This window comes from Adiantum capillus-veneris, chromosome 10, assembly GCF_014529385.1.
Source record: "Adiantum capillus-veneris isolate H3 chromosome 10, ASM1452938v2, whole genome shotgun sequence".
Taxonomy (NCBI): Eukaryota; Viridiplantae; Streptophyta; class Polypodiopsida; order Polypodiales; family Pteridaceae; genus Adiantum; species Adiantum capillus-veneris.
Genome location: NC_140940.1, coordinates 74,404,117 through 74,431,617, shown reverse-complemented (window position 1 = coordinate 74,431,617; position 27,501 = coordinate 74,404,117). Strand labels below are relative to the sequence as shown.

At 46.7% G+C, this 27,501-nt stretch overlaps 1 protein-coding gene across 1 annotated transcript in view; it reads right to left on the bottom strand.

Moving 5' to 3' along the window:
- Nucleotides 1–27,501, bottom strand: part of LOC147449076 (transcriptional adapter ADA2-like) — a 77,257-nt gene that overhangs the window by 2,286 nt on the left and 47,470 nt on the right. The window contains exons 9-11 of the mRNA XM_086521629.1: nucleotides 24,669–24,818; nucleotides 24,220–24,457; nucleotides 20,720–20,939 (exon numbers count right to left, since the gene is read on the bottom strand). Of these exons, the coding sequence (XP_086377755.1) occupies nucleotides 20,720–20,939; nucleotides 24,220–24,457; nucleotides 24,669–24,818 (608 nt within the window). The remainder of the gene's footprint in view (nucleotides 1–20,719; nucleotides 20,940–24,219; nucleotides 24,458–24,668; nucleotides 24,819–27,501) is intronic.

The following is a 27,501-nucleotide window of genomic DNA, read 5'->3' as shown; positions in this document are numbered from 1 at the left end:
GTGTGTAGGAGTGTTTACAAAAAGTGGGTGTAGGAGTGTGTTTCTTTCGACCTGCAATTTCATCTCCAAACCAACCTCGGCCCTTCACAACTGGTTCCTGCAGTGTGTGGGACGTGTCAGATTCAGTACGAGCAGAGAATCTAGCACTGGTAAGAGCAGATGTTGTCACGCTTCCGTTCACAACAGAGCATAGTTGACACGTACGGTCACCTACGACGGGTACACGTACGAAGACGTGCGGTACTAATCGAACTAAAAAAAATTAGACGTACGGTGACGTAACGTACAATGCAAAAAAAAATCATGCGTCTTACACATGATAGATCATATGAGTCATGACATAGACCTTAGTACTTAGTACTAAATACTTGTAACCTAAGTCTTACAAGTTAGAACATGAAAGATCTGTCCATGGACATTGAAAACGGCAATGTCCAAAGAAAGAAGAATCATGATCTTCAAAGTGGTGGCGGCCATAGTAGATCCGCTACCCGAGCCTCGTCGCACATAGGTCATGGTTGTTTGAGCCAATGTAGCCATTGGGCTCTTGGTCAAATGCAGTCGAGATGCAAAACAATCCCACACCAAAAATCGCCCTCGCAAAACCCCCAAAAAAAAAAAAGGGACGAGTCACGTACGAGACGTACAGAACGTACGGAACGTACAGACGTCGACCGTGGACAACCCTGCAACAGGGACCGTCCATGCTGTGCATGCTGGTGCTACTCTTCATTGTTGGCCCTCACCTTCTGCTGGGATATGTGGAAATGAGGTGGTTACGCGATGCAAGGGCAGGCTGAAGGTAGGGCAGTAGGGAAGCAGCTCGTACATGCAGGGAGCTGGAGCAAAACAGCCAGCGCTAACCCACAACAGTCTGAGTTTTGCAAATAAGACTTCAGGACAGCAGTCCCACGCCTGTGTTTTGCAGCCAGCTGCCATCGCGAGTGCCCAGCCTCAGTATTCAGCACTCAGCCATTCAACTTGCAGTACTCAAGCCTTTTCAGCCAGCAGGATTCTAGTCTCCGCCCTCAGTAGTATTCAGCCAGCAGAAGTTTCAGTTTCAACCTCAGGACATTCAGGACAGCAATACCTTAGCACCTATAGCACATCTTCACAGGCCGAGGCAATCCCATCGCAAGGAACTGTTCGGGTGCTTGAGGATGGACCAACTAGTCGATGTCGGGGATGGCAGCATTTATGAAACCCCGCCTAAATTGAAAGCGACATTTAGGCGGAGGTTTCGAGAGAGCACACTATCGCCAGGTTCTGTGAGATGAGAGCAGAGAAACTGTCTAGAGTCAAAGATGACTTAATGTATGAGAAGGTACAAGTGATGATTAAGGCGGAGCTAAGCCTCTTGAGGGGTGACATTGAAAAAGAGATGTATGCAAATACGGAAACTTACAAAAAAGCTATGTATGCATATATGAGGAAAGAATTGGACAAAGAGGTGCTTAGTAAGCGTGACAACATGTACACATCATTGAAGGCTGAAATGCAAACGATTGTGAGGGCAGAATTGAATGTAATGGAATGTGTGATGCAGAAAAGATTAGAGGATGCACTTGCTATGATAAAAAATGGAAGAACGCATGAATGGCACTTAAGGGAGACCTTGCAACTTGCAAAAATACCCCCGCAAAGGAGGCAGAAAATCAACCCTCAATGATCAAGGAGCTCGAAAGCATTAAAGAGCAGGTCAAAACTCTACAAGAAGAGGAAGAGCAAAAGGCACGAACCTCTTTCTAGGCAAAGCACCTATTCAAAACACGAGAGAAGGTTGAATAAGCTGAAAAGTGGATCGAGGACGCAAAGAAAGGGAAAGATAAGATGCATGAAGCCACACCGACATCGACTATCATCAATATGACAATTGAGGAGCAAAAGAGAAAGACTAGAGCCCTTCATGTGCGTGTTACAGGTCTCAAAGACACCGGAAAAGTAGAAGAAGAAGTGCAAGAGCTCTTGAAGCGCATGGGTATTTCTGAACCCACACACACAGGTGCTTGGAGAGTTGGCAAGAAGGGAAGTAATGAGAAAGGAAGGCCCAAGGAAAGAGCACTCATTATACGTTTCCCTACACTGGAAGCTAGGAAGGAATTCCTAAAGAAGAGACAAACACTCAAGCAAACTGGGATATTTTTGGGTGATGACCTCACTCTAACACACGTAGCACACATGCAAGAGTTGATGCCAAAGATCAAGGCGGCAAGGGAGAAAGGGAAATTGCTTTCTACAGGGGAGGTAGAGTAGTGTTGTTGGAAAAACACACCGCATGACAGTGCGAGACCTATGGGACCAACCTTAAAATGGCAGGATGGAATTGTAACGGATCAATGAAGCTAGATGTAGGCGCATTTAGGATAGCTTTAAGGAAAGAGACATTATTTTTTACTTGGAGACGCATCAGACTCTTGGCGGCACATTAAGTAGAGTGACGGGATACCATTGGGAGAGAGGATGGGAGTCGGGAGGTGTGGCTGTCCTATTCAAGGAGGAGCTGCAACCCCTCATTCGTATTGTTCGGAGGGATGAGCAAGCCAGATATATGTGGGTCACAATGAGAGCAGAGACAGGGGAAGCCACTTTACATTGCAATATGCTATTTTGCCCCCAACACATCTCATTATGCATTGCCCAAGGGGGAGTCACCCTGCATGATATTGGATGAGGACGTATGGGAGTTCTGTAGGGATCGAGATGTCATTCTTTTGGGAGACTTCAATGCTAGGACGAGCCAATCTCAGACAGCTTTCTACAATACCTCAGAGGAAATGTTGACAGAATTGGATGTCAGTGATATGGGATTGGCCAGGTGTTCGCAGGATGAAGAGCACACTGGATATGGGGGATATCTGACAGATTTGGGGACTGCACATGGACTGGCCATCTTGAATGGCCTTCACAGATTTCCAAAGTCGAGTGGGTTCACTTGCTTTCCTCATAGACATGGGGCCAACAAAGTGGATTATGTTTGGCTCAGCCCAGTTTCATACCCTCTATTTAGGACTTTAAAATCGGGCCAGGTGTAGCGGAGATAACGTGTCGTGCTCTCTACAGTGGGTGCTCCTCAGTGCAATGTGCGTGACATCTCACTCCAACAAAATGAAAACACAGAGACAATGGATAACAGAGCAAACAAACACATCGACTCAACAGTAGAACCTGAACATATGGGACTCGACTAACTCAAAGAAACCAGTACAGACTCTGGCAATGGCAGCACACTCAGCTCCAGCCAAGAACTCATAGGTACAATGGGGTGTCTACGCTCAACTGTGCAGGGATGGTGCAATCGTGTTGTGTATAACTCAAGATAATAGACTCTAGACTTCTGACCACACAAAGTAGATGATGATGCGTACCGACCCTGGAACCAACCACTCCTATGTAAGGAGCCACCAACAATGCAGATATCCCAATCTAGCTAAGCCTATCTCCAAACTGAGGTGGTGGTGATCTCGCCACGGTGTCCACTAGACCACCATCTGTAACACTTGCCACGTGTCACTGCTCAGGCTAGAGTGTGTCCACTGTGAACTCCTGACCAACTGTGACCAACTGAAACTAACTACACGTATTGCGCCAATGACATTGTAGCCTTGCTACAGGTTGCCCGCCGAAACTAATAGTAAATAATGCAATTCAACCTGACCAAAGAAGAAGTTGTGGAGCATGATTAATGAAAGGGACGGAATTTGAGAATATGGTGAAGAATTATGGCAACCTGCCACCGCGATGGAGGATGAACATAAAGCAAAAACTAAAGAGATAGGGCAACCTGCCTCAGGCAACCCTATCGCAGCTTGAACCAAATGTCACCAAGCTACTATGACTGCATCCAAAAGGTCGAGCAATTATTGTACGCATCCATCCTTGAGCAGCAATTGAGTACATGGGCAGAGAGAGAGGGTGTATGGGCAACAGTACATGCAGGTTTCAAGAGAGGTTTCTCTACTCTTAATCATTCTGAGAGCCATTATTGAGGAGGGAGATCACGTGGGAGACGCCTCTATTGTTGCTTTGTGGACTTCCGCAAAGCCTTCGATATGGTGCCCAGAGCTAGATTGATGCGCAAACTGCAAGAGATGGGGGTTCCAGAAGAGTTGATTTGGGGGATCATGACTCTATGCAAGTCAGTAGTGGGGCATGTACGCACTCCAGAGGGGATTTCTGATTTGGTTCACTCCACTATTGGGGTGAAACAGGGCTTCCCGCTATCTCCTACACTACTTGGCTTGTATGTGGATGAGGTTGCTGACTACATTGAGAGGGATGGTGATAGAGGAGCACAGTTGGCAAGGACATGGATACCACAGTGGGTCAGGAAGTCAGCACCTACTTTTACATATGGACAGGAGACGGTGGAGTATAGAGATGCATACACCTACCTTGGGGTAGCCTTCAGTGGACGGCATTGTCATTGAGGAGAGCAGCAGAGACTAGATTGACAAGAGCTTATCCAGCCTTGAGAGGTTTGGAGAAGATGTGTTCGCAGGTTCAGTTTCAAGATTCTCGAACATAGCAATGGCTTTTTGACACTCTAGTGACTTCAGCCATGCTCCATGGGGTTCAGGTTTGGAGGCCCTAAGTGGACCACCAGGGCAGATCTGGTAGCGCTGATGGATGGAGATGTATGGAGAGGCCTCTAGTATCTATGATCTCTCGGATGATTCGGGCTAAGGCCTCAGTGCCACATGAGATTCTTCGAGCTGAGCTAGCTGCCCCGGGGCCCTCTCGTAGTTGAGGCCCTTACTAAATCAGTTTTCTTCATGCATAATTTATGGGACCTTCCCAGAGACAGTGTCACAAGGACGTGGCAACTGTTAAATATGTCACGAGGACGTGGCAATTGCTAACCTTAGTTGTTGGTTTCTTTCCAATGATTTTTGTTTTATTTTTGAGACCCTCTTTTTGAAGTTGCAAATGGTCGGACATTGTATGGCCAATGTGAACGGTAGTTTCACCCGCAGACGGGAAGTTGGTCGGCATTGGAATTCGTATAGTAAGAGGATGTATAGGCTCAGTTCAAGATCATGTAGTTCCCCTCCGTCACACTTAGCAAGTTGGTGGATACTATGAAGTGAACTCAATAGAGGCACAAAGTCAAGGTGGGACCACCAAAGGAAAATACCCGACAGTTGGGCCACATTGCATTTTTGGATGCGGTCCCAATGGGGATAGATGGTCAGAAGACCAGTGGGAGCCCAACGGAAGCATCTCCTAAAAATTAGGGACCTGCTATTTTGGGCCATGAAATGTGTTCGCATCATTACCTTTTGTATGACAAGGGAAACATTTTACAACTCTACCGCAAAGTCAACTGGGCAACGAGTTCCGGGAGATTTTTAGGCGGCAACCCCGAAGCTGTAATCGAGCCAAGTGGCAGAGCCCAACGGAAGCATCTCCTAAAAATTAGAAAACTGCTATTTTGGGCCATTAAATGTGTTCGCGTCATTACCTTAGGAATGACAAGGGAAACATTTTAGAACTCTACCGCAAAGGGCAACCAATAGGCAAATTTTTAGGCGGCAAGCCCGAAACGAGAAATGGCCTGTAAATGCGCCAAGTGGCACATTTCTGTGCACTTTTCTCATGCAAGAAGAAGTGTCGCTGAATTTATAGTTGGGAGGCTCATTTGCAAGTTTCCTGTCACAGGTTAAGAGCTATGGAGTGCATGCTTTCAACTCTATGTCAGTGTGGTACTAGGAGTGATGACCTACACACTACACACTGCTCTCTCTCCCCCCTACATGCAGTTATGTGATGCCCCACAAGAGGGCTCTTCATTTGACTCATGTACAGCTGTGTGGTTTCATGCTTTTGTGCCGAGGCAAGAGCCTCTTTGAGCAGGAACAGGAGTAGCTAACTGCTACTCCAAATGCAGGCACCGGTGAGGGTGATAACCTCACCATACAGGTGCAATTTCAGTGCTGATTATGTACTGTATTTTTTACTGTTATTCAGCCATACGGGCGCTAGAACCCTTGGGAATAGTGCCCCACTGCTAGAGGGGCAGTTCGGGGACTGTTAGGGCTGAAACAGGGCAAAAACCAGTAAATACAGCGAGCTGAATTTCCTGTTTTTGGGCAGGAATCAGAGGGTTTATGCCAGGGGAAGTGAGTTCCAGTAGGGGAATTGGTTTCGGGGAAGTTTTGGGGCTAGTCTGCTGCCGAAATTTTGCCAAAACAGGCGGTATCTAGCTGGATACAGGTAAAGAATTCCCAGGACTCTACTTTGTAATCTATCCTCTTAAAGATTAAAGAAATACCGAAAGGGGCGCCAATTTTGGGGCCTACATGTTGTCGGCGTCTACTCGAAGCATTCTAGCTTCCGAGTCGTGTATGTGCTTAAGTGTTAATTCCCGTCGTAGGTTCCCTTTGCAAAGTACTCTCTCTCTCTCTCTCTCTCTCTCTCTCTCTCTCTCTCTCTCTCTCTCTCTCTCTCTCTCTCTCTCTCTCTCTCTCTCTCTCTCTCTCTCTCTCTCTCTCTCTCTCTCTATGTGTGTGTGTGTCTAAAGTAAAGTAAAGAATTTCGGGTAAAAGCCAAAGCCTAGCGCCTCACGGGCCGGTTTGAGAAAGATATGCTCGGCTAGCCCTTGAGTCATCCCGATAGCTAGCGCTACAAGGGGACAACATGTTGGTATGGGCAGATGACATCATGGTTTCAGTCACATGGCTTCAGCATGGATAGACTGCCTCCATCCAGTACTTCCTTGAATGCACCCTCCCTTTCTCTCACACGGACAAAGACCACTAGACTTAATACGTCAGGATTTGATTCAACTAGATACCATAAGCACATGGATACAGCCGATACTAGAGTTGGGCACGAAGATGGCTTTCTATAGAGAGCATCTCCTCCAACTAACAGAGGATGGATATGTGATCAGACCGTCCTATATGGACACTCGTTTATCCTATGGGAGCGATGTGCTATTGGTCAGATGCACACATCATCGCATCAGCTAGAGATTGAGACTGGCAGATTTGGAGGGTACCCGCAGAGACGAGGATATGCTAGTTGTGTCATATAGAGCCAGAGACAAAGATACATCACATTTGTCATTGTCCCGTATATTATGAGATATGAGGCCGCTTTAACTATCTATTTAGAGAGGGCTTTGGACCGTTGGCTAGAGTCATGATATATCAAGATCAGAGATGCCTCCGGTTGCTTTTGCTAGAGCTGCGCAGACACAAGGAAAGTCTCGAGGAGACCAGGTAGTGGAAGACATTCACAGAGGGAGATCACTGACTTCTTTAGAGCAGGGACTCAACAACCGGACGAGTATGCTTCACAGCAGACTTCAGAGCCCATCTCTACCAGAGGTATATAAGTGGACAGAGCCACTAAGCTCCGGAGAGCTAGACGTCCACGTCTATGGGGGCAACCACGACATCGACAAAGTCGACCAAAGAATCGGGACTATTCATTTCATTTCTCTCTCTATAAAGTGTTGAAGCAATATAAAGAAATACCGAAAGAGGCGCCATCGTTTGGGGCCAGGGTCCAGTGCCCTCTAGGGGTGAAACTCCGCCACTTCGTGTCTCCTGTGACATGCCTCTCTTTCAGTTCAGTTGTTTTGAAGTGCTAAAATTCTGTTCCGTCAAGAGTTGATTCCCAGACTTACAATCTAGACCCAAGATCTCGCTGCTGTTGTTCAGACCCCACCCGTCATCGTCGAGCCACCCTCTCTCCCTCCCTCCACGCTCATGCCGATTGCTTCTCAGAGGGCCTGCCAGGCGAGTTACCACCTGCTCCTTCTGAAGATCATACCATTGATCTGATACCTGGAAGCACACCACGAACCGGCCACCTTACCGTGTGAGCCGACCACAGAACAAAGAAATTACGAACCAAGTAAAAGTCTTGTCCAGCCTAGTACTTCACCGTACTGCTCTTCAGTGTTGTTGGTTTTAAAGAAAGACGGATCTTGGAGAATGTGCATCAATTATAGAGCTCTCGACAAAATCACCATCAAGAACAGATTTCCGATTCCTAGTATCGATGCTATACTCGACAGATTACAGGGATCCTCGTGCTTAAGCAGGATCGATTTGAAGAGTGGATATCATCAGATACGAATCGCGTCGGGGGACGTCTACAAGACAACCTTTCGAACGACTTTCGGGTTATTTGAGTTTTTGGTGAAGCTTTTTGGCCTAACCAATGCTCCTATGACATTTAACCGGATGATGGACAGGACTTTTCGAGAGTACACGCTATTTGTTGGCACTTTCTTTGACGATATCATTGTTTTCTCCAAGGATGAGGCAGAACGTAGAAAACATCTGCTTCAAGTCTTTCAAGCATTACGAGATAACAAGTTAGTGATTAATGCGAAGAAGAGTGAATTTTTCCTACTAGAGAGACGCTATTTGGGACACATTGTGTCAACAGCAGGAGTGTAGATGGATCCGGCCAAGATAGAGACTATCCGTGATTGGCCCGATTTGAAGAATGTCCATGAAGTTAGAAGCTTCTTGGGATTGTGTTCGTACTACACGCGTGTAGCGCCGATAGTGTGTCGTGCTCTCTACATTGGGTGCTCCTCAGTGCAATGTGCATGACAATCTCACTCAAAACAGACTGAAACAAGAAACAACAGACAACCACTGAGCTCACAGCGACACAACAGCAGCAGACCACAACAAATGACTCGACTATCTCAAAGAACTGATACAGACTCTCGCGTGGCAGCACACTCAGCTCCAGCCTAGGACTCTCAGGTACAATGGGGTGTCGAGGCTCAGATGTGCAAGGATGGTGAAGACGTGCTGTGTGTACAAACTCTCTGCTCTAGCCCACAACGATGGACCAGGTGTGAAGAAGATAGCACACTCAGCTCCAGCCCACGACTCTCAGGTACAATGGGGTGTCGAGGCGGCTCAGATGTGCAGGGATGGTGAAGATGTGTTGTGTGTATAGACTCTCTGCTCTAGCCCACAACGCTGGACCAAGTGTGAAGAAGATGATCCTCTCCAGCCCAGAGAGTCCGTCCAATGTGAACCAACCTAGACCAACTGTACTAACTGTGTGTCCTGTGAAAGTGTGTGGTCTTGTGAAAGTGATTGTAGCCTGCTACTACAGGTTGCCCGCCACAAGACCGCTCACCATCCCGGTGAGAGGAATACTAAAAAAACTGTGAAAAAAAACCACTAGGTATTGCATCCATATATCTTTCGTGAAGTAGGTGCTAGGCCCAACCATGACATTACATGCCTCAAAAAGTGGAGTTAAAAACACTGCACTGCTTGCAAACGCCTTAAGCCTTTGAATAGGCAAGAACCCAGTATGATTGCTGTCACAGACGGGAGCGCATAACAATATAAAATACATTCGGATAAATAGGATTTATCACTTATTACTGAAGCCAGAGGATATAGAGAGAAATAAATAGAGAGAGAGATAGAGAGTGAGAAGATCGACACAGTACTGGGGACCAGAAGATGGGCTGGTCCCCCCCCCCCGTAATAGTATCTTTATTACTGAGGAGAAGTCTATACAAGCACTTGAACCGAACGTATTACCACGTTCGTTCTAGAATAAGACTTGATGGTTCCCGGAAGCCTCAGCTTCCGATTCCTAGGGCAAAACCCTATTCCAAGGAACTTCCGTTCCTTATTCCAAATCCTTGAGAACCAAGGTTCTCGCCTTTGGATCTCACCTTCCAGACTCAGGGCATGACATCCCTGCAACTCTTTCTAACTCTCTTTCCAGAGTCCTCTTCCCGCAGAACAACTCTGCTTTCCCGGACACGAAGTCCTTACTTGGGAATCCCAACTTCCGGATCGCAACTTGAGAGACTACCTCTCTCCGATCCGTGGATCTTCTTCCCAAACTCGGGTACGAAACCCTTGGGCTGATCTGGCTCTAGTTCCTCAGAGCGCTTTTCTCCTGCAGAGGCTCATGCCTTCCTTTGCTCCTACTCCCTCACGAAGAGGAAGTACACCTGCAATCAAATACTCAAAGATCATAACAAGAAAAACGTTACCTTCAAAGTCTCGACGCTCGAAACGCAACTCCGTTCTCGAAAAGCAATTCCCCGGAAGAGATCTTTACATAGAAAAATCCTCTCTTCCAATCCTACACAGAAAAGAGGTGTGTTCTCGGGTTCCTTCTCGTAAATCAGCCCCGTCTACGACGTTTATGGGCTGAAAACAGAGAAAAACAGCAACTTGTCGCGATGGAAACACGCTTCGTAGGCACTTCTTCGCGAGGGAACTCGCGCACTGGGTCTTGGCGACATCTGGTACACTTGGGGCAGCCATGGGCATCACTGGCAACGTCTTCTTTATGGCTGAAATCTGCAGTAGCATCTCCTCCTTGCAAAGATTGGTCCTCCCTCTGAGTAAGGGCATGTGATGCTTTTATAGCTCCTAGCCACGGGCACGAATAGCTGCTCGCGTAGAGATCGCGGCCGGGTTTTTTTTTTTTTTTTCAAAAAAAAAATTTTTCATTTTTTTTTTTTCCCGTTATGCCAAAAAAAGAAAGAGAGAAAACGCTGGCTGATCTGTTGCCTTATTTATCAGATGGCTGCCCACTTAATAAGTGGGCAGCCGACGTATTTTAAAAATAGTCTGAACCTGCCCAAAAACTCAATAAAACCTTATAAGTTAAAAACAATGCTTTCACAGCACTTCCTAGGCGTCCCTGGATGCAATCACACGCACAATCGCAATGCAAACATAAACTTCCTCGCGGGAAAGCATCTGCTTTCCCGAAAAGCAATCCCGCTTTCTCAAAAAGCATCTGTTTTTCCTCAAAGTTTCCTCTAAACCCATCTTCATTCAAGTGCTTGCTTTTCCTTGTGCACAATTCTAACACAGTTCGGAATTTCCTCCCGACTATGGATATTCCCTTTCCGATGCACCCGTCACCCACCTTGTGACGCATCAGGAATACCCATCACCTAGTCCTTTCCTACCGAACTTACAGTACAATCTCCTTCACGATGCTCTATGTCACCCATCCTATGACGCATCAGAGATGTCCGTTCCCGGATGGTCGGATACTTCTTCCCGATGCTCCCTGTCACCCATCCGATGTGACGCATCAGAAGTACCCGTTCCTAGTGGCCTTACAGATATTCCCTTTCACAGTGCTCCCGTCATTACTCTGAATGACGCACTAGGAATATTCTATACTCGGATGTCTCCAGTGAGAAAAACCCTCTCACTTAAAATTCCAATAATTCATTTAGAATTATTTTTCCTTGGTGTTCCGAGCGAGAAAACCCTCTCACTTATAAATCCAATAATTCATTTAGAATTATTTTTCTGTCAGATAAAGCCAATTTGGCAACAATTGCATAGTCGAAGAATCCCAATAAGGAAAACAGAATGAGGCTCCACTGCAAAGAGATATGCTCAGTTTGGATCCAGCCGTCCCTAACCATAGTGAGAGGAAAATGACACGGTCCATACTTGCAAATGAACCTTGCACTCGTCTCGAAAAGAGGAATGAACATAAGCTCGAGTAACTCCGCAAATAAGGTGAAGCTCCATCGTGATGACAGAACGAAAAGCATTTACAACAACTGGATGGCAACCAAGTGAATGCTTGAAAGCCACAAGGAAATAGCCGAAAGGCTCTGCTATGATCGGATTACAAAAAAGTCTCTCTCCCCCTTTGTTTGTTGACCATCTCCAGCTTGACGCAAATTAAATAGTTCCTGCAGACAAGTCGGGGGTGAGGGTGAGTTGGGGGGGGGGGGGGGGGGGGGGGGGGATTTGCACTAGATAGGGGCGAGAGGGGAAAGGGTAGGGGCGAGGGGAAGGGAGGGGTGGGTAGGGGCGAGTTGGGAGAGAGGGGGAACGAGTTGGGAGGGGTGGGGCGAGAGGGTGTGAAGACGAGTTGGGTGGGGGGCAGGGGGGGCGAATTTGGGAGGGGTAGAGAGACGAATTGGGTAGGGGGGGGGAATTTGGGAGGGGGTAGGGGGACGAGTTGGGTTGGGGGGGGGGGACGAATTTGGGAGGGGGAGGGACTAGTTGGGGGGTGGGCAGGGGCGAGTTGGGAGAGGGGAGAATTGGGGAGAGATGGGGGAGTAGGGCGAATTGGGAAGGGGGGAAGGGCGAGGGGGGGGGGGGATTGTTGAGGGGGGAGGAGGAGGAATTGGGAAGGGGAGAGGGGCGAATTTGGGAGGGGGAAACAAGGCGAATTGGGGAGAGAGGGTATGGGGCGAATTGGGGAGGGAGGGTAGATGGGGGTGAGAGGGTGTGAGGGGGTGGCATTGTATGAGTTCCATGGTCCACTGGCTGAAAGAGGAGATGCTACAAAGCGCAGGAGTTGATGGAGAGCATGAGGAGGTACCATGAGCAAGACAACAATCATCACCAAGGAATCCATCAAGCAGGACGGGCTCTGTGAAGGGAGATCGCTAGACACAGAGGAGAGCTTTGTTCTGTTTGGAGAAGCAGACACTAATGGGGCTGATGTTTGAGGGGGTGTGAACTCCTGCAGATCTTCTACATTGGCTGCTGGCTTCGGCGGCTCGTTGGGCTCTTCCTTATCTGAAAATGAAAATGTGGAGGAGTTTGTATTCTCGGGCAATGGCAAAGGTTGAATAGAGACTCCATAACAAGGCGTAGACTTTGTAGCTTCCAACCACTCTAGCAGATCTTCGTCTGACCCTTCAGGTGTAGTAGGTTGTTCTTGTTCAGGGTTGGTTTCCATTGACAAAGAAACTTGCTGCACCACGAGATCCATACCTCCTTCTAAGAGAATGGGTTGCATCGGGAAGCCAGAAGTATGTATCCACATGGCATTATTTCCCCAATCATGAAGTGCTTTAGTGTGTCGAAGCCATGGTCTTCCAATGAGCAAGGGAAATCCGCCCTCAACCTGGGGAAGACGAACCACAACAAAATCCAAGTTAAAAGTAAAGTCTTGTACCTGCAAAGACACATTGTCCACTATGCCCACTGGGTAGACTGTTCTCTGGTCGGCCAATGTAGCTGTGAAGGGAGCAGGGCGAGTAGGCTGTAGACCTAGAGCTAACATAGTGAACTCGGGCATCAGGTTGATGCCAGATCCACCATCCACTATCACTCCTGAGAATTGCATACCCAAAACGGACACTGTCAGGCGAGGGCTTCTATAATCAGTGAGTAAAGCAACGGAATTGGATATCATATAGGATTCTGATGGTCGCACTGGGAGGTGCCCGCCAGTAGGACCTGCTCCAGGGTAAAGTGACTGAATAACAGCAAGGGTGTCACTTCTAAAACTCGCATCTGATCACAGCATGTCATAGAGGGACACTTGTTGGAAGGTGTTCTTCAAGATTGTCTCTGCTGTAAGCTTCTCTTTTTCTACCTGTTGTTCCTCTGGTACCTTGATCTTCTGTAGATCGGAAACTGCTTCCAAGAAAGCTTCATCAAGATTGGAGAGCAAAGATTAAAATTCCTTCATGGCACGGGGGAATGGCTTGTTAACAGCTGAAGGCAGGGTATCCACTGGTGTGAGAATGTGTGGGGGAGTTGAACTTGTTGGAATGCTAAGACCGAGAGCGGTCTCTGGGCCCGGGTGAGAACGCCAAATGGCTCCTCTACCAACTGTGGCGGCTTATTTTGAGGGGTAACCACGTGGGTAGAAGGGGGCGGCTGAGAAACCGTGCTAACTGCTATCAAATTGAGCTTGGGAAAGGCAAACTTATTCTGGCTTTGACTTGGGTTCGAAGCCGTGGATGCACGAATTTTAGGGCAATCCTTACTGTAGTGATCCTTCGTTTCGGGGCAGTGATGGCAGAGAGGGGACCTTTGGGCAGAGGGCATTTGCTTTGGTAATGACCATATTCCCCGCATCTGTAACACAAAATGGGCCGATTCAATGGGCGAGTCGAAGGGCGAGGTGATCCTTGCTCCTGGTGCATGGAGTTGGAGGTGGAGGCATAGAAGTTTTGAGGTGATGAGGGAGCATGGGTATGATAAAAGCTCTGAGACGGAAAAGTACTTGGCATACCTTGCATAGAAGGGACTGTCAGCAAAGGTGGCATATGGTGTGGATGGCCACAGGGAGAAACTATGTTGGATGCAGGTGCTGGCCCTTGTTGAAGAGTAGGACCAAGACTTTGTTGTATTTGTCGCAATCCCTTGAGGTAGTAACAGTCTTTGTCCTCATGTCTAGATTTTTCACAGTAAACCCGAAGGGGGCATTCCTGTGGAGGGTGCCCTGGAGAGCGGCATGAACTACACCAAATCGTAGCCTTAGTCTCTTGCTGACACTTGAGCTCTTCTAGCTCGCGCTTGATCTGTTCCAATGCCTCGTGATGTGGAGGTTTCTCCTGTCTAAGAGAGAAGGACCTCTCCTCTTGAAGAGCTCGCTGTAAGTTTAGGGCTTCCAGTTCCCTGCGTAAAGAAGTTAATGGATCAGCAGGACTTTCCGAAAACACAAAGGGGTTCTCTATGTGAGGGGAGTTGTTGAACAGCTTCCTAGCCCCCTCTATCCTAGTAGCAGCTACGATGAACTCCTCCAGAGTGGCGTCGGGTCGGAGACTCTCTCGGAGTTTTTGCTGAGAAGTTTTGGGAAGCGCCTTCTCCACCCACTTCTTAACCATGAATTCACCAGGTTGTTGGGGAAGCTTGGCAACCAGAGACTTGGTTTTAGTCATAAGCTCTGCAAAAGTCTCCTCTGGCTTGAGCACCATGTTGGTCAACTCATCCAACACCTTCTCCCGATAGTCACCTGGCCTGAAAGCTGCACAGAACTGTTGTCTTAAGGCTGCCCAAGTTGCAAAATGGTTCTCTGCAAACTGGCTGTACCATTTGTCTGCTAAGCCCTCCAAGGTGGATGGAAAGAGTACCAAATAAGCATCTCCCTGTTAAGATCTCGACCCCTACAGAGAGATACAAACCTCCTTGCATGGTCGTCAGCATCTTCTGAAGAGAGTCCTTTGAAGGTAGGAAACTTGATGTTTACCTTGGCCAAAACACTAGCCAACACCTCCATGGCCCCTTGCTAAGCCTGTTGCTCAATAGCCTGCTGTAGCAGAATAGGAGAGAGCTTTACTGGAGAAGGTGACCAGGAAGATGTGGAACCGGATCGAGGAATGGGTGATGTCGTATGTGGAGGTATCGGTGATGAGGTTGATTGACTTCTACTCGATACCAAGGGTCGTCTTCTGTTGTAGTACTTCAGAGGGCTCAATAGTGCGCTTTGACGCTCGACTGACCGCCTTGTATGTGTCATGCAATGACCACCAATCCAACCAAGCTTTGGGCAAGCAAACCTGTAAACTGGTTGAAGACAAGTCTAGACTCTACTAGACCCAGGCTGGACAAGGGACGAGGAGGGACTAGACCAGGGACGAGGACTGATTAGACCAGGCTAGAGAGACCAGACCAATTGGACCATGGCAAGAGAGGACCAGACCAAATGGACCAAGGCGAGAGAGGCCGAGACCAACAGGCTATACAGTGCAAGGCAAAGTAGGCGAAGCTAGATAAACCCAACTAGCTTCAAGATTTGTACCTCACAGAGAGAGTAAGACTCCAGTTGAGGTCCCACCGAGATCGCCAAAATGAGAGCACCTGTAGCGCAGATAGTGTGTCGTGCTCTCTACAGTGGGTGCTCCTCAGTGCAATGTGTGTGACAATCTCACTCAAAACAAACTGAAACAAGAAACAACGGACAACCACTAAGCTCACAGCGACACAACAGCAGCAGACCACAACAAATGACTCGACCATCTCAAAGAACTAACACAGACTCTGGCGTGGCAGCACACTCAGCTCCAGCCCAGGACTCTCAGGTACAATGGGGTGTCGAGGCTCAGATGTGCAGAGATGGTGAAGACGTGCTGTGTGTATAGACTCTCTGCTCTAGCCCACAACGCTGGACCAGGTGTGAAGAAGATGATGATTCTGACCCAACAGCTACTACTCACATGTACCACCATAAAGTGCCACCAACGGCTCACAAATGTCAGCCCTGTGGTGACCTGGCCACGATGTCCACTAGACCAGTCCGTATCTCTGCTGCCACGTGCCACTGCCCAGCCCAGAGAGTCCGTCCAGTGTGAACCAACTTAGACCAACTGTACTAACTGTGTGTGATGTGAAAGTGTGTGTCCCGTGAAAGTGACATTGTAGCCTGCTACAACGTGATTCATTCGAATGTTTCCAGAGGTTGCTTCCCCTTTGCATGTTTTGACACAGAAAGGAGTCCCTTTCTCGTGGGGACCCACAAAGGTAACTGCCTTTTAGACATTGAAAGAGAAATTGACTACGGGACCAGTTTTGACTTTGCCAGACTTGAAGAAGTCTATTGTGATGCTTGTGGCCGTAGTCTGGGTGCGGTCTTAATGCAAGAAGGCCATGTCATTGCTTACGAGAGCCGATTGTTCTCAACGCCGGAATTGACAGCACAGATTTATGAGAAAGAGCTTTTGGCGGTAATCCATGCTCTTACTCAGTGGCGGCACTAACTACTCAGAGTGAATTTTACTGTCTTCACAGACCATCAGAGTTTACGCTACTTCTTGTCACAGAAGCAGCTATCGAAAAAGCAGATGCAATGGACGAACATCTTGTCACAGTTTCACTTCCAGATTGTCCATGTGCAGGGAGAGAAGAATTTGGTGGCAGATGCTTTGTCTCAAAAGCAGTTGGTTCTGGCTATTTCCGCGATTCATCATAGGAGCTTCGAGGATATAGTCGATCAATATGCCACAGATACAGATTTTGCATACATTTTCGCATGGATACGGGATGGGGAAACAGTAGCGAGATATTCCATTCGGGATGGCTACTTGAGAAAAACCATGTTGTGCGTTACACAGCCGTTGAGGGAAAAGGTTATGACTGAATGCCACTGTCCACCATTTACGGGTCATCGTAGCATTGCTACCACCTTGAAAGGGGTAGAGAGATACTTCTTTTGGCCGAGACTCGGGAAGGATGTGGACGAGTTTGTGCGCAGTTACTTGGTATGCCAGAAGGTCAAGTTTGACAGGCATAAAGCACAAGGATTGTTACAACCTTTGCCCATACCCACCCGCCCTTGGGAAAGTATTGCAATGGATTTCATTTTTGATCTCCCGAGAACATAGAGTAGTCACGATGGTATTTGGACTGTTATTGACAGATTTAGCAAGTAGGCTCATTTCATTCCAATGAAGAAAACATTCAAGCCGAATCACTTAGCGAAACTGTTTGTGGCCCAAATTTTCAGATTACATGGCATGCCCGAGACAACTGTCTCTCACAGGGACCCCAGATTCACGAGTTTGTTTTGGAAGGCAACTTGGAAGAACATTGGCACGCGGTTGCAGTTCTCGTCATCTTTCCACCCACAGAAGACTGACGAGCAATCTGAGATTGCCAATTCAGTGGTTTTAGATTTATTGAAGTCTTATATCTCGGATCAAAAGACTCAATGGGAAAAGTATCTACCTTTGGTGGAATTTGCCTACAACAACACGATACACTCTTCGACGGGGAAAGCGCCATTTGAGATTGCTGAAGGTGCTGCGAAGGTTTTACCCTTCCTAAGCACGAAAGATAAGATTTTTGAAGCTAATGAGTACACGCACGACTTAAACATGGCTTTTGCCAAGGTCCGCGAGGCTTTGCAGAAATCTCAAGAAAGACAGAAAACGGCAGCGGATCGCCATCGTCGCGATTTAAAATTGAAGGAGGATGATTGGGTGCTCTTACGTTTTGAGAAGGCACGCCTGAGAAAGAAGAAGAGAAAGGAGAGGCTTTTTCCAAAGCTTAGTATGCGATACTGCGGACCTTTCCAGATCTTCGAAAAGATCAATGATGTCTCCTTCCAACTGAAACTCCCTGACACTTGGAGGATTCATAATGCATTTCATGTGAGTCTCTTGAAACCTTTTAAAGGTGATGTGCCCGAAGATTGGGAGCCGGATGAGCAACCCGAAGTGGAGGAAAACGAGGAGATCCTTGTTCCTAAACAGATTTTGGCACAAAAGGACAGAACGAATAAGGGTAAAGTCAGAAGGCGGTTCTTGGTTAAAGAGCTATTCTGCATTGGATGCGAAGTGGATGGAGGAGGAGGACCTAGTAGATACTCCTCAGATTGTGAACCTTTACCTTGAAGCTTTTGGTTTAGCATAGTCTACTTTAAATGGAACCCCGAATTCAGCTTGGCCGGAGATCTGGTGCAGTGGGTTGCACAAGAGGGGAGTTACTCCGCTTCTTTGTCAACAAATGCCTTAATTTTTGAATACTAGAGTCACTTATGTCTCTTTGAGCTTCAGGAATACTGAGAGCTGACAGTATTCTGATGTATGACTTTATAAAACGGAATTCCCGAATATGAAACTGATTTGTTCTTGACTCGTTTTTTTTAAGTGCAAGAACTGATAGACAAAATGAGTGGAGCATTTTGGTATGAATGATCTCGAATAGACATGGTTGCAATAGGAGTTAGTCAATCGGGCATCTATGAGGTCCTGAGTGGATCTAGATGCGATTGCTAACTGCATTGCCGATAAATCATGGTCTAAGATCCGAATGAATGTTGAATGTGATTTGTCATGTGATGTCATGTGATGTCCTATGATGTCTAGTGATGTCGTGTGATGTGACTGTCGATTGGTACATGTGCTAGATATGTGTTCCTAGTGCGTAGGTACTACCAGTCAGTGTCTGCTAAGACAATTTATGGCCTCTGTCTGTTTTGCAGGCGTAATTGAGGGCGATTACAATTCTTTCAAGAGGGGGGTATGTCACAAACTGGTGACGTGGCTGCCCATACACGCACACCCTCTGAGAAGAAATGCGACATGGCTGGCTGCAGAAAACCGAAATGTTGACGTGGCAATTCCGTACGGCTGATGACGTGGCAGTACGCAAATCGCAGCGGTTTATACGGTAACCAGAGCTCATCTTTTGGGCGTTGCTTTTTCTACGCAATTGTTGAGAGAGAGAGAGAGAGAGAGAGAGAGAGAGAGAGAGAGACACACACACACACACACACACACACAGAGAGAGAGAGAGAGAGAACCCTTTTTGCTTTATTCTAGGCAAGGGTTCAGAGAGAGGAAAAGCCTCTTTTGCTTTATTTTCAAAGCTTTTAATTTTCAGCTTTTGGAACAGCTTTTGAAGATTTTGGGGGCTCTGCTTTTAACATCCCTTTGTAACCTTTAAATACGCGGGTTGGCCTCTCATAACTCAGAGCATATGGACGCAGAGTCTGAGTGTGAGCGCCTGCTTGCACTCTTGTACTTTGAACACAGATTAATACAAACAAAAAAAATCGAAAGGGGCGCCAGTCTTTGGGGCCAATATCTCTAGGCACGGAACTCCGCTGGGCCAGTGTCAAATCAATTGTGAACTGTGAACTGTTTTGAAGTGTTTATTTGGTGGTGTTACGGTAGATTCTCGACTTAGAGTGTCCAAGTCTGTTACACTTGGTCCACCCTCACAGGCCCAGCACTTCATTTTGAGTTGTTCTTAGCTAGCAGGATGATTGTGATACAAGATTGCCGACCCACACTCTAGCCTCTTGCAGAGCTTAAGCCCCAGGAATGGAGCAGTGATAGACAACTTTGCTCGGAGCTTATCTGCAGGCTGACTCTCTAGTTCATATGGAGAGCCCGTTGCTTTCGCATCTTTGAGGCCCGCTCCATTTCACTGGTGGAGACTTTACAAGATATATGATTGGAGCTAATCCCCACAGTGCACACTTCGAGGCCTAGTTCGAGAGGCTGCAAGGCAGCTCCGACAGTATGGGGGCACACCGCAAGGCATTCCTACGACTTTGGCATCCAGGGCCTTTCTACACCATGGTCTATGGGGCTCCTAGATGGCACTACCAGCCACCTGTGTGGTTGTTTCCTCCTCCCGTATCCTGATTTAGCCGTCATTGTACATATCTCATTTTTTCATTGAGAGAGTCTCCCCTCATGCTGATGTAGCACCCCCTCTTGTTGGGGCAATTTGTAGCCCAATGGGCAGTTTTATTAACTAATAGAAGGATCTTGTTCTTGGGGGGAAAAAAACTTGCAACTCTTTTTCTTCTTTTCTTTGAGGGTTCTCACTTTAAGAACTCTCTATTACCTCATGAATTTACTAGTGTAAACCATAGTCACAGCGGACGCCCATTTTTGGGCTTCCCGTCCCCACTTGTGGTCCCACCCTCTTTTTTACACTAAAAATCCATTTGAGCCCCGGCCCCTGTTCCCCGTCCCCAAACGCGTCCCTTGTGACTATGGTGTAAACTCCTTAATTCCTTACTGAGTTCACTGTTGTGAACTCCACTCATCTCTTGAATGGCAACCTCTAACCGTTTAGGTTTCTTCGTGACAACAATTACCTGTTGTCACAGATTGCTGGCATGTCAAGTCACTGAAGACCCAACGGGTTAGGGCTCCCCGAGCCTAACCCTAGCCAGCGTGCAAAGAAGGGGGATGGGAAGCTGAAGAGGCCAATGGATCCACAACAAGGCTAAACAATCTGCCCAAGACACACTTCAACCCCACATGGTTCAACGCTCCCCCCCCCCTCCCCCTCTCGCGGCGCGCGCACACACAAAACTAACCTAAACAAAGAGTCTCATCTAGCAAGTTTAGCACATTTGTAGGTCAGATACGATGACAATGAAAATGACCTTCAAAAAATTTTGAACTTTCCACCATGCCTGTCACCGTGCCAAAACCTCAATGACCACCACAATTAAAGAGAAAAGACACCAGACACTCTTATGTTCAGTTTTCAAAAAAATACATGTAATAATGTGCAAGCAGTACCTGCAATTCGGAAATGTATTGTCTAGTCCTTTGCTCTGTACACAGACCTGCAAGTAATGCTTCATGTTCCTCTGAAGTGTGATATCGGAGAAACACACGAGCTTGCTGATAAAGCTTCCGTTCTTCATCAGATCTTTGATTATCCAGCTCTTGTTGCCGCTTCACATCAAGTAGCCCTCTTTCAAGAATAAAATCTTTGCGACGTTTTCTTTCATCTAACCTGCCATCATTACCATAAAGACACATATGTTTAATCATCGCAATTCTTGCGACAATATCTCAAGAGTTGTGCACTTTAAATTACAACAACGTGGCATCATAAGGTTCCTACTAAACATAAAAGGAGTTCTTGTGATTCTGTATTTCATTTGGTTTGACGTGATTGAGATTTCAATCTAGTGATAATTCTAAATGTGACTTGACTTTTCTCCTTGAATACTTCTTCTTTTCACGAGCGATACAGAAAATATAGCACTCAACATGAAAACTTTTCTGTGCAAATACAGTAAAGATATATTGCTGACGTGAACTTAAGGAGGACGGCATCCATCCCGTTCAGCGGTCTAATAATTTGTTAACCGTAAAGTCATTTAAGATAGATACCAATGAACCCTGTCCTCCTTGTGAATTCAAAGAGGCCATATTCATCAGCTCCTCAACAAGACGCTAGCCATCACTTTGTTCTCAGCACAGATGTTTAAATCTTGAAGAAAAGATGATACTCAACATGAACTTGTGTCATGCAAATGTAGTCAAGCTATAAAGTTGACTTGAAAACTCCAAGAGGAGGGCATCCATCCACACCGGCAGTTAAATATAACCATTACTTTGTTCACCATACAATTGATGACGGCGTTTTAAGGGCAGCTTCTCTTTCTTGGTAACAATTATCGCCAATTGCTTTGGCGTTTTCAGTAAGTCAATAACCTTGCGTTTTTGTCCCTTGTCTGTTGTCCACAGACAACGCTTCACACTTCTTAGGAGTTTTCTTTTTTTGGGCGCCTTTTATTCCTCACCGGGATCAGCTCCTAACTAGTGGCTGCGTTTTATGCTGTGTTTTCAAGCTAAAAGAAGTGCTCTACACCTCTTCCACCCAAGGCGGCACGCTCAGTCAGCATTTTGGCATTTTCAGCTCAAGAGCTCCCAGATGAGATTTTTCCAGCAAGCTCCGCAAGGCTGCAAGCAGCGTTTCCAGCCAGATTCAGCCCTCAGTGGGCACACTTCCCCCGGGTTCAGCCAACAGGTGGCAGCAGCATTTAAGCAGTGCTTTGCTCTCCCGGCAGTAGCAGTGCAACGTTTTTTTTTCCAGCTGGCTTCTCTTTTCTCCTCACCCAGTTCAGCCCAATATGGCAGTGCTCGACTCAGCCCTCCTCTGCCTCAGGCTTTCAAGCTCACCACAGCAGCGCTCCTCCCTGGTTAAGCACTAGAGCAGCAGCTCTGGCAGCCGCATGCCCAAATGACTCCTCTCCCGTGATCAGCAGCAATAAACCCGCATATTGTTCTCTCAGGTTCTCTCCTCCCAACCGGCAGCAGAGCTGCCACTTGCGACCACAGCTCCCTTAACTCCTTTTACCGAAATCATGGTGTAACAAGAGCAAGCATAGGCTCTATTCAATCGACGGCCAGGGACGTTATCCTCTGTGTGCAGAGTTTCAATTAATGTTTACAACTAGATTTTTTTACCACTTTAATAATCTCAAGATAGAGACGTTTTTCATGGCACTCGGTGTCTTTTTCACAGCCTCCACCATTGTTCGTCTCCCAAGTTGCATTTTTTTTCGTTATCGGCTTTGTCTGTGCTCTTTGCGGCCTCCACCTTCAGCTCTTCTAAACTAATGTTAAAGGCAACTCTTTGTTGACCCTCTCACTCTTGGGCGCCTTTTATCAGCTCTCTTAAGTGGCGCATAATTGGCTTTGACCGTCTACTCTCTCATTGAAGTATTCTCTGATTTTCATCGCTTAACACTCGGTGTGGTGGTCAGATTATCTGTACCCTCTATGTGTCCACTACTCGTGGGTCCTTCCCTCGTCTTGATACTTCACAATCTCGGGCAAGAAACAAAAACCCAAAGTCAAAAACTTTGTTGGCAGCAGGTATCTCAGCCAATTCAACAAGTGGTCCCACCGCAACGGGTGAAGGCACTCAGCCTCCCCCTACTTCGTTTGAGTCAATTTGTAACCCGATATCTACTAGACTCTCCAATGTTCGGTCATTTACTCATCTGTAACAACATATTTGGCTCGTCCGCAGGTGTTCCTACCTTTATGAGTGGCAATTTTTATGTGCCTCCTTGGCATGGATCCTACACGTTCGATACTTTTCCGAGCACAATTCCCCGGCTCTTACGACTACGGACAATTCAATAGGTGTATCAGGTTCCTCTTGCTCTTACAGCCGCTATCCTCATGCTACTTTCTTAATTGCGAGTTTTTTTAATCCATTTACTCAATCTATCAATCTTCCAACTCTCCCTAATGCTCAAAAGCTAACACCAGATAAGTATCAGAATCTTCCAACTCCCTCTTTGCGACCTATAGGATTCACGGCTATGACCGTCTATGCTCTATCTGCATCCGTGTAAGGTCCTTATCAACGAGATTAGGTCACCGGCTAAAGTACCCCTCTTCCGCATGAAAGGAGTCCTCTCTATCTCACTCAGAAATTTTAGGATAATAACCCTCTTCTTGGTTGTGTCTTTGCCGGCTGTCCAAGCTTTGCTAGAGGGGAGGGACTCCTCTTCCTTATAGCCAAGCTTCTTGCATAGGGTTTTCACATCTACTTCAAGAGTGGAGTCTGTCTCTTGGGGATGCCAGTGATGCAGATATTGAGGCGATAGGCTTGCCTCATCTTCTCTTCCTCCAAAGTGGTGTCACAAACAGAACCCAGAAAAACACTCTTTCTAAGGGAGAGACCACAACCTTATACATAAAACTAGTATGTGAGTTGTCTTACTATGTTCTGCACAAATATCATCAACCGACTACTTTGGTGGCCAAACAACACGACTGCAGGCTAATAGCTCTCCACATTGATGGTTACACCCATGCTTCCTTAACATATCCCAGACTGGTATCCTGCACGCTTCTGGCTAGTTTGTAACCAATACATGCTAATTTTTTAATACCATGTAAAGCTGCATTCTTGCCTTCTTTGACCTCGAGTGAATGCAGCAGGAGATAAGTCAACAGACCCTTTTACAGATTTGACTTTTTAAGTAACATAAAGTCTGTACAAAATCATTCTCACATACTATGGCCTTTTCGCAAGACTGACAAATAAATAGTCCTTCCACCACTTGTAACTCACAACCATCAACAAATATAACATGTATCACCTCATAGACATGCCTGAAAAATGAAAGTAACAGCTGCAAGCCTGGGCATTAAAGAAAGTAGACTTGTTGATTTCCTTATGCGTCAAAAAATAAGAGACAAGCATAGACTGTCCAGAACGTGGTACCTAATGAAGTTTATTTATTTTATGCTGCTAGCATACTAACCTTTCTAGATATATATGCAGCATGCGAAGTTTGAGCTCATAATCGGTCTCTGTATCAGCTTCTTTGAACTCCATTTCCGCAAGTGGGAGCTCCGCATCATTATCATATTCTTTATCGAATTCTCTCCTCTTCGGATTAAAACCACTCTGATCTAGATAGGTGGTGCCATCCTCAGTGCCATCGAATAATGGCTTTGGTTTCTTCACGCCAATGCTGCGATTACTTTGGCCACCATCTCCTGTAGAAACATGATAGATAACCCCTAGAATACTTAAAAATCAACATACCTATGCAACCACTTCTTTCAAAACTTGTATCTTGAAAAATTTGTTGTTTATAAACTTCATGTGTGAAGCGTGATTGCACAAAATTTCAGCTCAACTGCCAGTAAGCAGCTGGCAGGTGAGCGATTTAAACGTCGAAGTGAGCCCCTCTCGGAAGAATGTTACCTTCGGCCACTGTAGCAGTGGACTCGGAACCTTCTTTTTGCTGTCCTGGTAATACAGGCTTCTTATCAACAACTGTTGCTGGATTTGTTGCAGTCAAAGATTTACTTTCATATGCTCTGTCTTGTCCTTTCTCCCCCTCTGTCACAGAACCTGAGAGTTGAAAGATAGAATTCTGAGTTCTAGGACTGAAAAGAATCGCTGGCATAGTAAGCAAAAATATGCCAAAGATCAATGACAGAAAAATATCGATATGAATTAGTGAAAGGAAATCAGGTGCTGCAATTGCATTGATAGCACCAATTTATGGCAGCCCATGATAGTAGAAAAGCTACTCTATGTAAATGAAAGAGACTAAAGGCAAGTTAAAAGATCTCAAAAATAGCTACAAAAAACCAAAATTGAACCCAAAAACAAAAACTAGAGCTCAACCTCCGTGAGAATTCCACTTAATGAATATGAAAGGCAAGACCACAGTTTTTCCATACGGCAACACAGAATGATATGGAAGTATGGAAAAAGACATCCCCTAGAAATTCCACACGTCGTACCATACTAGACATTTCAACGAAAAAACATGCTTAGATGTGATCACTACATAGTGTTTGCAGTTCAAAGACATTATAGCCATGCTTTCAAAATTGCACACATCAAGCTATTGCCCAACGGTAAAGATAGATTATTTTCCAAGTCGCCTTGTAGATTAAGCATGGTAAGTATGTTTGTGCATATCATATGCCCATCATACACCAAATATCATTTGAGTATGAAACTATATACATTTACCATACATGTATGGAGAAAACTATGGGCAAGACTGCACAAAAGAAAACACCGCAATCATTAAAATTTGTGCTAACTTTCATTTCAATAATCATACAATTGCATTGTGGATAGCACAAAAATTCCTACACAATGCGGGGAATAGCAGAGCACGCTTAAGGGGACAACGATTAAAAGAGCAAGATCAGACCCACTCAGATGTCAGAAATTATCAGTCCACTATGTATAAATTCCATCCAAACGCTAACCTTGATCGATTTACTAATCCCCAATCTTGAATCTTTTTGAAAAATCGCGCTTGGGGCGGGGGCCCGGGGGGGGGGGGGGGGGGGGGGGGGGGGGGGGGGCATATGCTCTCCCAGTCCTCATCTTGTCAATGGCCTTCTTCACCATCTCAGCGGTGAAAAAAGCACATGTGTGTGGGCATGGATCGGGGGGGGGTCGGGAAGGGGCGGCTGTCCAGGAACTGTGTACAAAGATGATGTGTACTGACCCCAGGTCTCTGTAGAGGTAATGGCAAAGAGAAGGGGGGGGCGGGGGGGGGGGGGGGGGGCATATGCTCTCCCAGTCCTCATCTTGTCAATGGCCTTCTTCACCATCTCAGCGGTGAAAAAAGCACATGTGTGTGGGCATGGATCGGGAAGGGGCGGTTGTCCAGGAACTGTGTACAAAGATGATGTGTACTGACCCCAGGTCTCTGTAGAGGTAATGGCAAAGTGAAGGGGGGGGGGGGGGGGGGTGGAACTGCTCATGAAAGAGCCGCCATGCCTCACGCAAGTCCTGATTCGAGAATAGCTGGTATAGATCCGGCTCTAGTTGAGCCAAAAATGCCCTCTTCTTCCGCCGCACTAGGCGTCGGAAGTCAATCTGTGATTGTTTGTGAGTGATGTCTCCCAAAAGCACCTCCCTCTGAAGTCTAGCTCTAGTTCGGCAGCATTCCCCATCATACCCGCTGTTCTGAGGCATGCTCCCAGAACGACGTCTCCGCTCAGGCTAGGTGTGTGGGTATGCCTCTGCTACTGCATCATGTAATGTCTGTGTCAGTATAGTAGTAAGCTCCTCCAAAGGTCACACTAACTCCTCAGTGCATAGGCGTCTATAGATCCCATCTATGTATACAGAATCCGTCTCCCGTGTGAAGGTATAGCGAGTAGGGGCTGCTACCCCTGGCCTGTGTGCTACACTGAATTGGAAAGAGATGGTCAACGAGACAAGAGCATGATCCACTGCCACCCCAACACGTCTGGGCTCAACTATGAGATCTTGGATACTAGAGATGAGGCTCGGTTGTGCCATGACATAATCCATTGTGCTGGCTCCATGTCTGTGTGGAAAGCATGTAAAACCTCCCGCAGCGGGAAATCTCTGTAGGCCATTCAAGATGGCCAATCCATGTGCAGTCCCCATGTCTATCAAGTGATGTCCACACTCAGTATATTTCCCATCCTCTGATAGTCTGGATAGGCCCGTCTCTGCAACATCCAGCTCTCTCAGCATCTCCTCTGAAGTATCATAAAATACTGTCTGATGACGGGCAGTCCCAGCATTGAAGTCCCCTAGAATGATAATGTCACCATCTCTAGAGAACTCCCACATGTCATCATCCAAAATAGAGAGGGGGACTATCCTCTGGGTGGTGCATATACTGACGTACTCGTGGGGAAGTAGCAAATAGCAATGTAAAGATATCTACATGTCTCCGCTCTCAATCTCACCATGTACCTAGCTTGCTCATCCCTGCGGGCTATATGTATCAATGGCTGCAACTGCTCCCTGAATAACACTGTAACTCCTCCTGAGCCCCGCCCCCTATGCTCTCATTAAGGCGCTTAGATCCATTACAATTCCAGGTAGCAACTTTGAGTGTCCTCCCATAGGCCGCACACCGTCATGTGGAGCGTCGCTCCAATATCAAAAGCATCCACATCAAGGCGCATAGATTCATTACAATTCCAAGTAGCAACTTTGAGTGTCCTCCCATAGGCCGCACACCGTCATGTGGAGTGTCGCTCCAATATCACCACTCTTCCATCTCGGTAAAAAGCAATCTTAC